Raw genomic sequence first — 14,347 nt, 5'->3', positions numbered from 1 at the left:
CAGCCCTTTACTGGAAACACAAAGCTAACAATAAAAAATAGGATGTTGTTTTAGATGCATTAAAGTCCTTAGATAGCCTGCAGAAAATAAAAGATTAATTTATAAGCCTTTTCATAGTTTTCACTGGTCAATTTATTGATATATTTAGTGTACAAATAACTCAAAGAAAAAAAGAAGACATTTCGTTTTTGCAGCTGAATTGTCATTAAGACCGCCCAAAAATTGGTTTGCGGAAGTGCAGTTCAGTATTATCTGGAATTCTTGGCACACAAAGATTAATAAAGCATATGAAAACCCTAGAAATCCTTTATTTTTACCAATAGTACAGAGATTATCAAACTATGATACGGATGTCTGAGTTTACAGTTTAACAACTATCCAGAGACTTTAACTTTTAAAGTTGCCAACAAAATGATAATCTATAACTACATTCGTTGATAATAGCTTCGATGGATAAAAAAGAAAATTGACTAGTAATATTTTTAAGAATATACAATATACAGAAATTTTAAACTAAAAAACAAGCAAAACGTGCCACAAAGTGTTTGCCATCCGTGCAACATTCCATAAGGTTCAGGTGTCTTTTGTACTCTTAACCAAAGCAAGATCATACGCATCGCAATAGTGCTGCCAAAGTAAAGAACAATATGGGCACAATGTATTATTATTATTTATTAGACCAGGGCACTTCATATAGGAGTTGTCATAGGCACTTCAAAAGGGACTCATTCGATTGAATATTAAGAGGGGTAATGTCCTTTTAATAGTTGAAAGTAATTGAAGGGCAACCAGACCCCCCCACCCTCCATGCCAGTCAATTCCCCAAACACATTCAGTCAAAATTGAGATGACCATTCTGTTCAGCATAGTTGAAAAGTAAGGAAACTATGTCTTTGAGAATGACAACCCCTCCCCACCCCCACGGCCCTTAGGGCAAGAGTTTTGAATTGTGCCCTGGGGCATATAAGGTTTTTATAGAAAGGGTGGTTGTTTTAACTTCGGATGGGGCTCATTGGATCGGCAATTAGAAGTTATAGGGCTCTTGTTAAGAGTCAAAGTGATATGAGGACAGATACCCCTTCCCTTGCACACACGTACTAACGTCGTATTTTCCCGAAATGTATCTGAGAGAAATTTCGAGATGGACATTTGTTGTCTTATAAAATTTGAAAAGGGCCCATTCGATTGGAAATTTGAAATGGCTAGTGCCCTCTTCAATAATAGAAAGTGATTGGATGACAAATAGTCCCCCCATGCCCATCATTTCCCCTAACGCTTCCAATGCAAATCTTGAGACAGCCATATTGTTTAGCATTGCTGAAGTTTTCGGAAATTATGTCTTTGAGGATGAGAACCGCCACACACAGCTCTCAGGGAAAAGGTAAGTTTTGCCCCTTGTGCTTATAAGGTTTTATGGAGAGGGTGGTCGTATAAACTTCGGAGGTGGTTTATTGGATTGGAAATAAGAAGTTATAGTGCTCTTTTTAATAGTCTAAGTGATCGGAGGGCAGCCACCCCTACCCCCAAGTTACATTTTCCCCAAATGCATCCGATGGAGATTTGAGATTGCCACTTGTTCGAAGATAGTACAAAGATCACACAACAAGGGCTTTGGGGTTCACACAATCCTTCAGAGTGTGGGGGTAAGAGTTGTAAGTTGTGCCCCGTAGGTATGTAAGGTTTTAGTGGATGGGGGGGGGGGGTCATGTGAAATTTAGAAAAAGCTCATTTGATTAAAAATATATAATTATAGTTCCCTTTTAATAGTCAAACGTGATGGAGGGAAAATAGCCCCCGCCCCCTTGACATTCTATTTTCTCCAAACATATTCGATCAAAATTCTGAGATGTCCATTTTGATACCAATAGTCCAAAGACCATAGAACAATGTATTTAGGGTGAACACAACCCCGCAGAGCTCAGGGGCAAAGGTTTTAAGTTATGCCCTGGAGTGTATAAAGTTTAATGGAACAGATGGTCGTATAAACTTGGATTGGATGCTGCTTATTTGATTAGAAGTTTGAAGTTCAGTGCCCTTTTTAAGAGTCAAAAGTGGATGGAGGGCAATCAGCCTCCCTCATCCGAAGCCTATTATACCCCAAAACACATCCGATCAAAACTTAAGAGAGCTATTTTGTTCAGCATTGTTGGAAGGTACATTAATTATGTCTTTGGAGGTGTCAACCTCCCCACAGTCCTCGGTGCAAGGGCTGTAAGTTAGGCAATTCGTTCATTGTTTACATATTGTATATAATGTTGAGAAAGTTATACGTGTTTGAACTTTACTTCCCAAGAAGACGAAAGACGTTCAGGTGAGTCTTTCAGAGATTACTGAAGGGAGTATTGAACTAAATTTTAAAAAATGTTATATGTATGCGAAAATGTTATGTGTATGCGAATTGTATAAAGGGCGTAGCTCAGGAATGACTGATTGTATTAAATTGGAACGTTAGGAAATAATGAGGGAGATGATGAAACAGGCAATATTTGCATGCTACCAATGCTACTACCACTACGCTACTTCATTTACGATATTGATGGGGAATTTTAACGAAATCAAAAGACGCTATGTGCATGCACAATGTCAAAAGAACGTATCTCAAGAATTTATTTGTGTATCAAGTTGCAAGTTTCAGAGAATGCTTAAAGGGGAACATTATGTGACCAAAAGGCTATGTTTGCACACTATTAGTAATACTACTATCACGACTCCATTTACTACTAATGCTTCTACTGCAACTACTTGTAAGGCTAAGATCATTGAGATGAAAATTTCAAGAAGTGTCAGAACATACAGGTTATCAAAAGAACATATCAGAAATTTCACAGTAATGGCTAATTGTATTAAGTTGAAACTTCCAGGACTTGGATGAGAGGAGGATGTTTTACTGACCAAAAGGCATTATATTAATACTACAGCTGCTACCAGTACTACCGTTATTTCTGTTAATACTATTGCTAGTAATATTAATCCTGCTACTGTGACTGCTGTTCCAACTATACCTGATAGTAATTTTCCACGAATTTTGAGCAGGGAAGATGTACTAAATCACAGCACGCCGTCTGTATGCAAGTTGTCAAAACGGCATAACAGCAATATTTTAGGAACGGTTCGGTGAAATTGAAACTTACAGGGCTTATTGTGGGGGATTTTGAACTGGCCAAAAGAAAATATTTGCATCCTAATGCTAATGCGTCTACTCATGTTACTGCTACTGCCTCTGTTATTACTGCTTCTATTACAACTACTACTGCCAATAAAGCTAAAGCTGCTACTATTAATTCTACTGCTACTGCTACTGCTACTCCCACTATGAAAACTAAGGGGATTAAGGGGAAAAAGTTGGAATGTATTGGAACTATAGGGAATTAAATAGAAATACACTGCCAATACAGGCTGTCAAGAGGACGTATCAGAAATCCTTCTGGATGGTTGGTGGTAGTAACTTGATAACCTAAATACGTAATCATTTACGCAATGAAATATCTAATTCTAATGCTATATATATAATGCTAACATCTCACTGATTCAGTAGCTTACCTATCTAGGTCACTTTAGAAAATTAATAACACAGTACATGCAGGTGCATCTAATAGAGCAAAGATCAGTAGCAATAGGATGCTTCTGCTCTCATGTGGAAAGGGTTTGAAACAAGTGAACCATTTAATCGTTCCAGTATGCGGAAACAGAGGACTCTCCTTGCGTGCAATAGGTTATCATGTAGAAAGTATCCCCCAAATCATAATACTAGAAAGGCTTTCATAGTCCACCTGTCCATCGCTCCATTCCATTGAGGGGGGGGGGGTCTATTTCGAATCCTATTGTGAACAAATTTCTTTGGAATATTAAGGTCCTCTGAGAAAAAAAAGAAAAACTCATGGAAAGAAATATTATATCTAACGAAAACGCCTTGAAAGAAAAAACTTAAAGTATTATGGAACACCCACGTGTACATCTTCATTACGTAAAACCCACGCACTTCCTCGTCACTTACAAGCTGGGAGACCCCACGGGCGCCTGAAGTTTTGGTTGTCTCTCGAGGTCGCGTCATCCTTAATATAAGTAAATGTTCCCCATTACATTACAATCAATGAAATCCTGAAAAACTTCTTGAAGAAGAATTTAAAAGACGTTTTGAAAGACGTCTTAAGAATGTCTTGAAACGTTTTAAAAAACGTCTCGAAGAAAAATGTCTTAAAAAACGTCTTGAAGTGTATGATACGTCTTGAAGAAAGATGTTATAAAAACTTTTTTGCTTGATAAGTGGATTCTAACACGTCCTATTACGTAACAATCAAAAGTAAACAAATCATTATGTAACAACCAAAAGTAAACAAACTATTACGTAACAAAAAACAAATTCTGAAGAAAACCCTCCTTATTCTGTAACATTCACCCGTATCTCGAAGAAAACAATCTGCGCCTGCACCTGCACCTGCGTCTTTTAGGAAACATTCCCTATTACGTAGATGTACTGTACAGCTACAGGTGATCTATTGCATTATGCAGGTGTTTGTAACAACGTCTTGAGGGGCTAGTTGCCCATTTGTACATCCCCTATGGGTGCGCCCGAAAGTAGGAGGCGGTCATTACTTACTTTTTTATTAAATATGGTTCTTTATTGCATTTAGTGTTAATAAATTTCTATATAAATATATCCATAATAGTTTGGTACAGTACTATAAATTCTAAAGCGTTTATTTTACGTGGTTCACGGCGTAAATTTTTTTTAACTTTGATGTATTCTTCAGAAAGATGAAAAGGCGATTCTAGCCTTTAGAGACTTAAAAAAATTGTTTTTAGTTGTTTTAGTTTTTGGTACTTGGTATTTACCAAGTGACATAGCGATCGCGATTTCTGTCCGTCCGTCCGTCTGTCGGTCTGGTTTTGCTAGTTCAGGCACTTCCAGATAAGCTAGGACGATGAAATTTTGCAAGCGTATCAGGGACCAGACCAGATTAAGTTAGAAACAGTCGTTTTCACGATCCGATCATCTTGGGGGGTGGGGAGGAGTGGGGGGACGGTTAATTCGGGAAAATTAGAAAAAATGAGGGATTTTTAACTTATGCCCGGGTGATCAGATGCTAATGAAGTTTGAAATTTTAGAAAGATAATGTGTCTCAGGGATAAATTATTTTCAATCCCAACCGGATCTGGTGACATTGAGGGGAGTTCGAGGGGCAAACCTGAAATCTTCAAAAACGCTTAGAGTGGAGAGATCGGGATGAAATTTATTGAGAAAAATAAGTTCAAGTCCTAGATACTTGATTGACATAACTGGACTGGATACGCTCTCTTTGGGGGAGTTTGGGGGGTATAATTTGGTAATTCGAAAAATTAGAAAAAATGAGGTATTTGTAACTTACGAAAGGGTGATTGGATCTTAATGAAATTTATATTTAGAAGGACCTCGTGTCTCAGAGCTCTTACTTTAAATCTTGACCGGATCCGATGACCCTGGGGGAAGTTGGAGGAGGAAACTGGACATCTTGGAAAATGCTTAGAGTGGAGAGATCGGGATAATATTTTGTGGGAAGAATAAGCACAAGTCCTAGATACGTGATTGACATAACCTGACTGGATTTGCTCTCTTTTGGGGAGTTGGGGGGATTTCCAGTGCTTTGGCGAGTTCGTCGCATCTGGACGTGCTAGGACGATGCAAATTGGTAGGTGAGTCAGGGACCTGCAGAAATTGACTTGATGAAAGTGGTTTTCCCGATTCAAAAATCTTGGGGGAGGGAGGGAAAATCGTGAAAATGGAGGTATGTTTTTCTTACGAATTGGTGATTGGATCTTAACGAAACTTGATATATAGAAAAATCTCATATCTCAGATGCTCCATTTTCAATTTGGAACATGGGGAGTGGAGGGGGGAAACGAAAATCTTGAAAACCTTCAAAGTGGAGGGATCGGGATGAAACTTGATGGGAAGAATAAGCACAAGTTCTAGGTATGTTATTGATATAACTGGGCCGGATTCGCTCTCTTTGGGGGAGATAGGGGGATTTCTAGTACATTGGCGAGTTCGGGAAATAAGTACAAGTTATAGATATGTGATTGACATAAGCGGACCGGATCTGATCTCTTTGGGGGAGTTGGAGGAATTTATAGCGCTTTGGCGAGTTCGATGCTTCTTGACGTGCTTGGACGATGAAATCGATAACTCTAGTACCGAGTCTAATTTCAGGTTCCGACCTCGTTGCAAGTGCCATATGAGCTCTTTGCTCTTGTTTATTCTTTGTTTGTTTTTGAGTCTTTAATTAAGCATGGCTTACTTTATTGTTTCAGACTGGTGCCTTGGAAGGTCAAACCTTCAGAAAAACAGGGAAGCTCATTTCTTTGAGTGAACAGAACTTGATTGATTGTTCTGGAAAATATGGAAATGAAGGATGCAATGGAGGATTAATGGACCAAGCTTTCCAGTATATCAAGGTAATTTTTAGTTTCATTTTTAATCGGACTTTTATATAAAAACTGATAATTGTCTTATATCCCCTCCCCCAAATTGCCACAGGAGGTGTCAGACGAAACAAGACATATTTTGTTTTATGTTGTTTCTTTCTTGTTGGTTCACTCAATTTTGTTGTTGTTGTGTTAAGATGTAGCTAATGCATGAATAAGGAGTCAAACCGTAACTGTTCTTTTTTGTTTTTTTTTTTCTATGTGTTGAATTCATTCAGTAATGTGAAAAGACAGCAGTTAGCATATTTTACTATTTGTGTGATTGTTGTATATTATGCTTCTGTTAACAAGTCCAGTGTCATCGTGATAGCTGTCTAAACTTTTCCCCTCCTTTTTTAGTCCCTATTCGATAATAAACCTTTTGGTGTTGTTTTGGCGACATACGATTTGATTACAATGGGAGAAACTGGTTTTAACAACGCAATAAAATGAAACGTGTGGTCAGCTGAAGAACTATGAGAAAGATCAATCTAGATTTACCTCACGTGTCAAGATAAAAATTAGTGCTACGCAGAAACATAAACTTCTTATTTTCTTTGTCGGCTCTCTCTGAAACCAGGGAAGAAATGTGCACATAAAAAAAAACAAAAAATATTTGTATTCATCACCAGGTGATTCATTTCAATCATTCTTTGGACAAATGTTATCTGTGAGTGCGGAAAACTTGTTTGTGCGGTATTTACTCGGATTGTCAATATTTTTTATATATCTTTTGTAAATTTTTAAATATTGTGAACTCTAACCTCCTGATAATCCCCAAGGGATGCCTTCAAAAGAAATATATTAAAAACTAAAGGAGTCCTGTCAACTATAATTGGAAGGTACAACGGGACATGCCACTACCTAAGACGGAATCTCTTGAAATATGAAAAAAGAGCAATTTTTGGCTATGCAATTGCCATTGAAGAACTTTTTCATAGATTTTTTTGCATTTATCTTCTTTTTTTTGTAATTTGCATAGGAGCAATTTATGTTTTTTGTTTGACCTAATTATTATGGAAAGTTTTTTCAGTGTTAATATATTTTCTACAATATAAATGTTTTTCCTTTGAACCAACCAGTATATAATGACGGCAGTTTTTTTTGCTCAGAACTTCTATAAAATACAGCCTGTAATCGACCTCCCCTTCTCCCTGTTACTTACTCAAAATTCTTAGTACAGTTACAGCCCAAAGGAGATGACACAAAGAAATGGTTTTTTCGCGATTGTTACACCTATATCCATGAATGGAATTTGGCCGCAGTGGGAGGGAAAGCTGTCAGTATTATATCTCTGTCTCCAACAGTGCCAATTCTGGCCTATCTTGTGCCCGGGGCATAATCTTGATTAGCGCCCTCCCCTTGACTCCCATAAAGTTTTCAGGCCAACATTTAACGAATTTTCATTTTTTGAAAAGATTATTTTCAATTTATTAATTAACTAATCTATTATTTATTTATGTTAATTTACTTACTTTAATTATTATTATTAAACTATTTTTTAATTGGTTTTTATTTTACTATTCGGTTAATATACTTTTATTAATTGTTTTCATTTATTCACTGCACTCTCTACTTTATTCACTGCACTCTCTACTTTATTCACTGCACTCTCTACTTTAACTGCAAGTAAGGAGCGACATTAAAACTTAAAACGAACAGAAATTATTCTGTATATGAAAGGGGTTGTCCCCTCCTCAACGACCCGCTCTTTGCGCTAAAGTGTGACTCTTTGTTGCATCTCTACTTTTTAAAACAATACAAAAACTGTTTGGAAAATAAAATTTAAAAATTAAAAAATGATTATAACCGTTAGATTATTTCTTTTGAATTTTGCGCCCCTAAAATATCTGTGCCCGGGGCAACTCCCCCACCCTATCCCTCCCCTAAAACTAGCTCTGATCTTTAAAGTACAATGACTTTTAGAATGTTATTTACTTCTGTGTATTTATTCAAGGAATTCAATGAAAATAAAGAAAAGAACCTCTAATATTTATTTTTGTAAATATTTTCCTGCCCTATTAATTTAATAGATTTGTTCTTGCTTTTAAAGTATGGTATTTGTAAGGAAATATGGGCGTTTCTGTGGTCCAAGTGTATTTTGATACTTCGTTTTTTCTGCGTCTGGTCTGGATTCTGTTCGCCAAATTGGATTGAGGATCATTATTTTTTAAAGCAGCGTAGCTGAGGGGATTAGGCGTATGTGGGTACAATATAACGTATCAGCATCAAATAAAATGCTGTAGTCAGAACTGCACACAGGAGTCCGTCTAATCTATTCCCCCAACTATTCGAAATGTTAGGATTTTTGTGATTTGCTCACATAATCAGAAAACGTGTCACTTATTCTTGGTGGTTCAGAATTCCTCTCCCCCCACCCCCTAGCCCTCAAACGGTAGTAGGTGTCTGGGCCTTAGGCACTGTGTGATCAGGTCTGGTCTATATATCTTATCTCAATTAATTGAAGGACAATCTCAATTACTGAATCTTGTCTGAACTTAAATTAAACTATCCTAACTTACTTTTATCTTTGTCTCCCGTATCATTTTGCTAATAACTTTTATCAGCCGTTGACCGGTACTTATTATGCTTATCAGTGGTGCAGTCGTGCAATATTGTCTTCGGTAGGGTTTTGGATTACCCTTCTCCCCTCTATAAAGCTCAAACTCTGGGTAGTACCCTGTGTTTAACCTTGAGAAGACCCTTTTTGGGGGGCAGTAATGTCGATTTATCGCAGTGTCCTAAAAGTAATAAGCACAAAAAGGGCCTACTGTGGCTTAGTTCAGTGACTATCCAGACCCTGGCTGTCCTACAAAGTGTCTGACCATAAGGCAAAATATTTTGTGGGATACGTTTTTGAGGTTCGATAGGCTGAAACCAGCAATGGCTGCCAAAATCTTGCTCGGGAGGTCAATACCTCTGTAAAAATGGAGTCAAGACCTTAGTACAAAGGATATTCCTTGGGGAACAATCTGTGCTAAGGGAAAATTTTTTTTTTACTGCTGGTTCTGACGATCAAACTCCCTTTTCTTTTAGAGACGTGTTTGCTGATCCAAGCCGGTATTAAGCTGGTTGGTGGTGTTCTCGAGATGGGGAAAACAAAGGACGTCATAATGATATCAAGAAAGGCTTTTCCCTAGAGTGAAAAAAGAGATGGGCAATCCCTATCTCAAAATATCACGCTTCGGTTGGGGTACCAATAGCATAGCGGTTAATTGGGGTATATATTTTCCCGAGGAAGGGGGTAAGTGTAGGCAATAGACTGCTTTGGTCAGAACCTCGGAACGGTTGTATGAGTCTGCCTGTAATAATTATGAAAAAGGCCTATCTATACTGTCCATTAATAATTCTTAACAATGAAATAGGCTTTCACGAGTTATATCTCATCACTTCTTTATTTTTATTTTGCTTGGCATGAATCCGTAAATTAAAAGAATTACAAAAGTCAAGGCCTATCAACAGTTTAATTTGTTTGTTTGTGGAATAGCCAGTTTATACTACTTAATTGCATAACACAAAATTTGTTAAATAACAATAAACACGAATAGCTTATCTTTGTTGATTCATGGCGCAAATTTATACGTAATATGGAAATCTTGATGCCTGCATCCAACAGATAAAATGTTTTCAAGATCAGATCTGGGTCATGAATCACAAGATGGGAAGCCCGTTTTTATTTGACTTGTCAACATTTTATGACGCTCATTAAGGTTATTCCATGCTTTTGTATTTACAATCCAGGGACTCTTTTTGAATCGGGAGGGGAGGAGTATATCATCTTTTTCGTTGAGTTACAACCTTAATTTTTAAAAATTGTGATTTTTTGCTAAGATCGTAAATAACTTGACAATAAATGAAGATGTCGTTCAGAAGAATAATTAATTCAGCCTGAATGTTATGCTGTATACTCTGTAGCTTTTTATGTACTCGAGTCAGAACTGAACGCACTAACACCGACAGAAGTGGATATAACACAGGCACGCACATAGGAGTTATTTCAGAGAGGGGGTTCAATTAAAATAAGGAAGAAATGGGAACCGCAAGAAATCATTGGAAATCATATAGAGACAAATCTTAGAAGTAGGGGTAAATGTTAGATGAATCTTAAGGTGTTTTGTTGCTTGTGTCTAATCTCTACTTGACTTTTTTGATGCAAGAAGATCGGACGTAGGACTAAAGCCCTAACTTGTATATTATTCAAAATCTGTCGCACAGCCAACTGGTCCCTTCTATTCTGTTACTTATTTGCTGTTCTCAAGACTTATGTGCAGATCGCAATGTGTGTCCTGGGGGGGCATTTACCCCTCCCTGGATTTTGTTAAATACCCTATTTGTATTTTGGTTAAAAATTAGAGAAAAAACCCAGCAAAACCACCTTTGAAGTATGGTTTGAAATATGAATCCACCCTACATTTTGTAAATTCATGCCACTGGTAGTTCGCTATAGATGTTTCTATTGCCGCTTTTCGATTTAGTCTTAAGATTTCCTCTATTACATCTTGTTTCTCCTTTTCTCAGTGCAATTTACTTTTTTATAATATTATTTTAGGAGGTAGCTGCCTTGTCTTGCCCCTTGTCCTAGTTTGAAATATAAATCCAACCTACATTTTGTAAATTCATGCCACTGGTAGTACGCTATAGATGTTTCTACTGCCGCTTTTCGATTTAGTCTTATGATTTCCTCTATTACATCTTATTTCTCCTTTTTTCAGTGAAATTTACTTTTTTATAATATCATTTTAGGAGTTAGCTGCCTTGTCCTGCCCCTATTGTACATGTTTGTTGATATGGAATACGGTACCTCCAAGTGGAACCTTCATTTTCACTTGCCAGTTTCTAAAAAAATAAATAAAACAGTTTAGGCCAGAATATTGCATGCATAGAAAAAATACCCCCCTCCCTGTAAAAAAAACCTTTACTTCAGTAAAAAGATTATACAGGTCATATTCCTAATTAGTGTTTCCATGTGCCAAGGACGTACTCGAGGGGGCTTGGTTTCACCTCAATCCATGAAATGTGAAACCACTTGCGCTTTGGTTAGCCTGTACATAATCTTTGGCCAGATTGGCTGAGGTTCAAGGAATCTGATATTTTGGGTTCAATTTTCTAGCTTGATTTTTTTCCATTATTTAAAGAACAGGAGAAAGATCTGAAATGTAGCCCTTCCTTACCTAGTCTATGCAAAATACATCGTTCGGTGCCTTTCTGCGACCACCTGAACACCTTTTTAAGAAGGCTATGTCGTGTCACCTTGACTTAATTGTTTTTACCACCTTGATCTAATTGAAGCATTTAATTCGATGCATATTAGTAAACATATTGGTTATTGTTTTTTAGGATAACAAGGGAATTGACACTGAAAATACGTATCCTTATGAAGCTGAAGACGATGTCTGTCGTTATAATCCAAGGAACCGAGGTGCAGTTGACCGTGGCTTTGTCGATATCCCATCTGGAGAAGAAGATAAGCTTAAGGCAGCTGTTGCCACTGTTGGACCTGTATCTGTTGCCATCGATGCCTCTCATGAAAGTTTCCAATTCTATTCTAAAGGTATCAGTTGCCCAGTCTTCATGTTTTGGTTTGAATGTAACGTAAATAATCGAGAGAATATCGAGAGAAAAATATCGTAAATAAAGTAAATGTATCGTAAAAATTAGAATGTATATGTAAATAATCGTTATTGTATGCTTTTTTCATTAGCTCGTTTTTCATAAGGTAAGATTATCCATATCGTTAAAATCTTGTTTAATAAAGTTGTTATTATTTATTTACAAGTACAATACAACATAAGTGTTTCTATTTCTGTACTAATTTATTCGTTTAATCAAAATATCAAAAAGCCGTGGCAATCACCGCAGTTTTTTTTTAAATTGTCAGCAGATAGCAACAGGGGGTTAAACTTAATGATAAAAGAAAAGAAGATTGGGTGCAAATTCTGGGTTTTGCAACTCGCAAAGTATAAACGCTCTGATTATGAAACTTCCCGCAAGGTATGTATGTATGTATATATTTATTTCCCATCAAAAGAAACAGATGCAGTATAAGATAAAAAAACGAAAAACACTACAAAAGAATACACAAACACAAGAAAAATAAAGAACAAATGGATATATAACTACAAAAAACAAATACTATTGCCTCAAAATAATTGCCCAAGGATGAGTAACAATATTAGAGTTATATCTGGCGATTTGGGCTGTGATCGCTTCATTAGGGTTGATAATCCCATACCGACTTGTCACAATACGGTTACTTGTCCATAGTGGAAGCCGTAAAAGGTACTTCGCATTTTATAATATGTAGACCGCAAATCCACTTTTCTACTTAAACTCCATTATTTCTATATTTGCATAGCTTTAAAGGCTCTACGAACACAGATCCTAACCAGGGGAAAATATATAAAAACTTCGGCTCAATTCCTGGTAATCGTCACCCCAAGACGTAGAGTTCAAGAGAAGTTGACCAAGCGATGCTTGAAAAAGATAATTGAATTTAAAACGGTTTTAGGTCGCGGCAAGTGCCTATTTTTCGCAGAATCTTTCCATCCTTACAAGTAAAGAGATGAAATTCTAATCTATAATCACCTTTATATGCCCTAGTATGAGTGGTGCATCCACTAGCAACTTTCCGACCTAGCCAAGAGCCACCTTTCTTCACTCTTCCAACTTGTTTCACGTGTTAGGTTAACGGGATAGTGTAAAAAAAAGAGATTGTATAGGCGACGGGGCATATTTTTTCTCCTTTCTTTCTCTCGCCCTTGCTCTCTCTCCCTTTCTATCTCCCCCCCCCTCTTTCTTTTTCCTCTATATATAAAAAAAATCGCGGAATTATTGTTGTAAATCTATTTCCCTAAAAATTATATTTCAAAACCCTCTCACTCCCTGCTTCTTCAAATATTTTCGCAGCGATTCACTACTATTGCCCTTTCTCTTCTTGTTTTTGCAGGATTTTGTTTTGGTACGCTTTGTTTTCAAAGTTTTCTTTTTATGTTTTTAAGGGAAGCTGGTGGTGGTTATAGTCCCGGGTACTATTTTTCGGCCTTTATCGTCAACTTTATTAGACTTACTTTTGCAATTGCCTTTTCGTGAGCACTTAAATTTATATCAGGAAAAGTCATAAAATTTATTTCTCATCAAGCCTGGCAGTCATCAACATTTTCATTAAAATCCCATATGTTTCTCATTTTTAATCTTTGTTTGTTTCTTCATAGGTGTTTACTATGAGCCATCATGTGACTCTGATGACCTAGACCACGGAGTTCTTGTGGTTGGCTATGGTTCTGATAATGGCAAAGACTATTGGCTCGTTAAAAACTCGTGGTCTGAGCACTGGGGAGACGAAGGGTATATCAAGATTGCTCGCAATCGCAAGAACCATTGTGGTGTTGCTACTGCAGCTAGCTATCCACTTGTATAGATAGGGTTGTGGTAATTTTTGTGATGTGTCTAATTGCATACGTTAAATTCTTATTCTCTTGATAGGTTTAGAGAGTTCTAGTTTTCAGTTTGATTCCGTAGATGACAGATTTTGTGACCATATTCGAGAATAAAGCGTTTTTTTTACCTATTTTTTGCTTACTGTTACTTGCAACAAGATCCAACCAGTCGCTCTAGAGAGTTGTTTTGTTATCGTTCTGTTAGAATAAGTTTGAAAAAGTTCACTTTATCAGGAACTGAATAGTTGTCGCTTTTTTTTTTTTTTTTTTTTTTTTTTTTTTTTTTTTTTTTTTTATTGTTTTATACTGGCGTGTCCTTCTGCCAACTTTCCACTCAAACTAGGTCAACCTTGGTTTTGGCTTTGACCATGTTTCTAATTTAAATTATCTTCCAAGAAAATACTACCTTTTCTGTGAAAAATTAAGCTAATCCCTCCCAGTCGCAAACTCGGAACGGAAGAAAAGCACTG

General features: G+C 36.9%; 1 protein-coding gene across 4 annotated transcripts in view; it reads left to right on the top strand.

Moving 5' to 3' along the window:
• The window catches only part of LOC136038830 (procathepsin L-like), a 216,970-nt gene extending 202,962 nt beyond the window's left edge, over nt 1-14,008 (top strand). For all 4 annotated transcript variants that reach the window (XM_065722255.1, XM_065722265.1, XM_065722243.1 and 1 more), the window contains exons 4-6: nt 6,289-6,432; nt 11,779-11,992; nt 13,653-14,008. In XM_065722255.1, coding sequence (XP_065578327.1) covers nt 6,289-6,432; nt 11,779-11,992; nt 13,653-13,858 — 564 coding nt within the window. In that variant the 3' untranslated portion in view covers nt 13,859-14,008. The remainder of the gene's footprint in view (nt 1-6,288; nt 6,433-11,778; nt 11,993-13,652) is intronic.
• The last annotated feature ends 339 nt before the right edge of the window (nt 14,009-14,347 follow it).

Source organism: Artemia franciscana, chromosome 2 (assembly GCF_032884065.1).
Source record: "Artemia franciscana chromosome 2, ASM3288406v1, whole genome shotgun sequence".
Lineage (NCBI taxonomy): Eukaryota > Metazoa > Arthropoda > Branchiopoda > Anostraca > Artemiidae > Artemia > Artemia franciscana.
The sequence above is the reverse complement of the archived record's forward strand: the minus strand, read 5'-3'. Positions and strand labels throughout refer to the sequence as shown.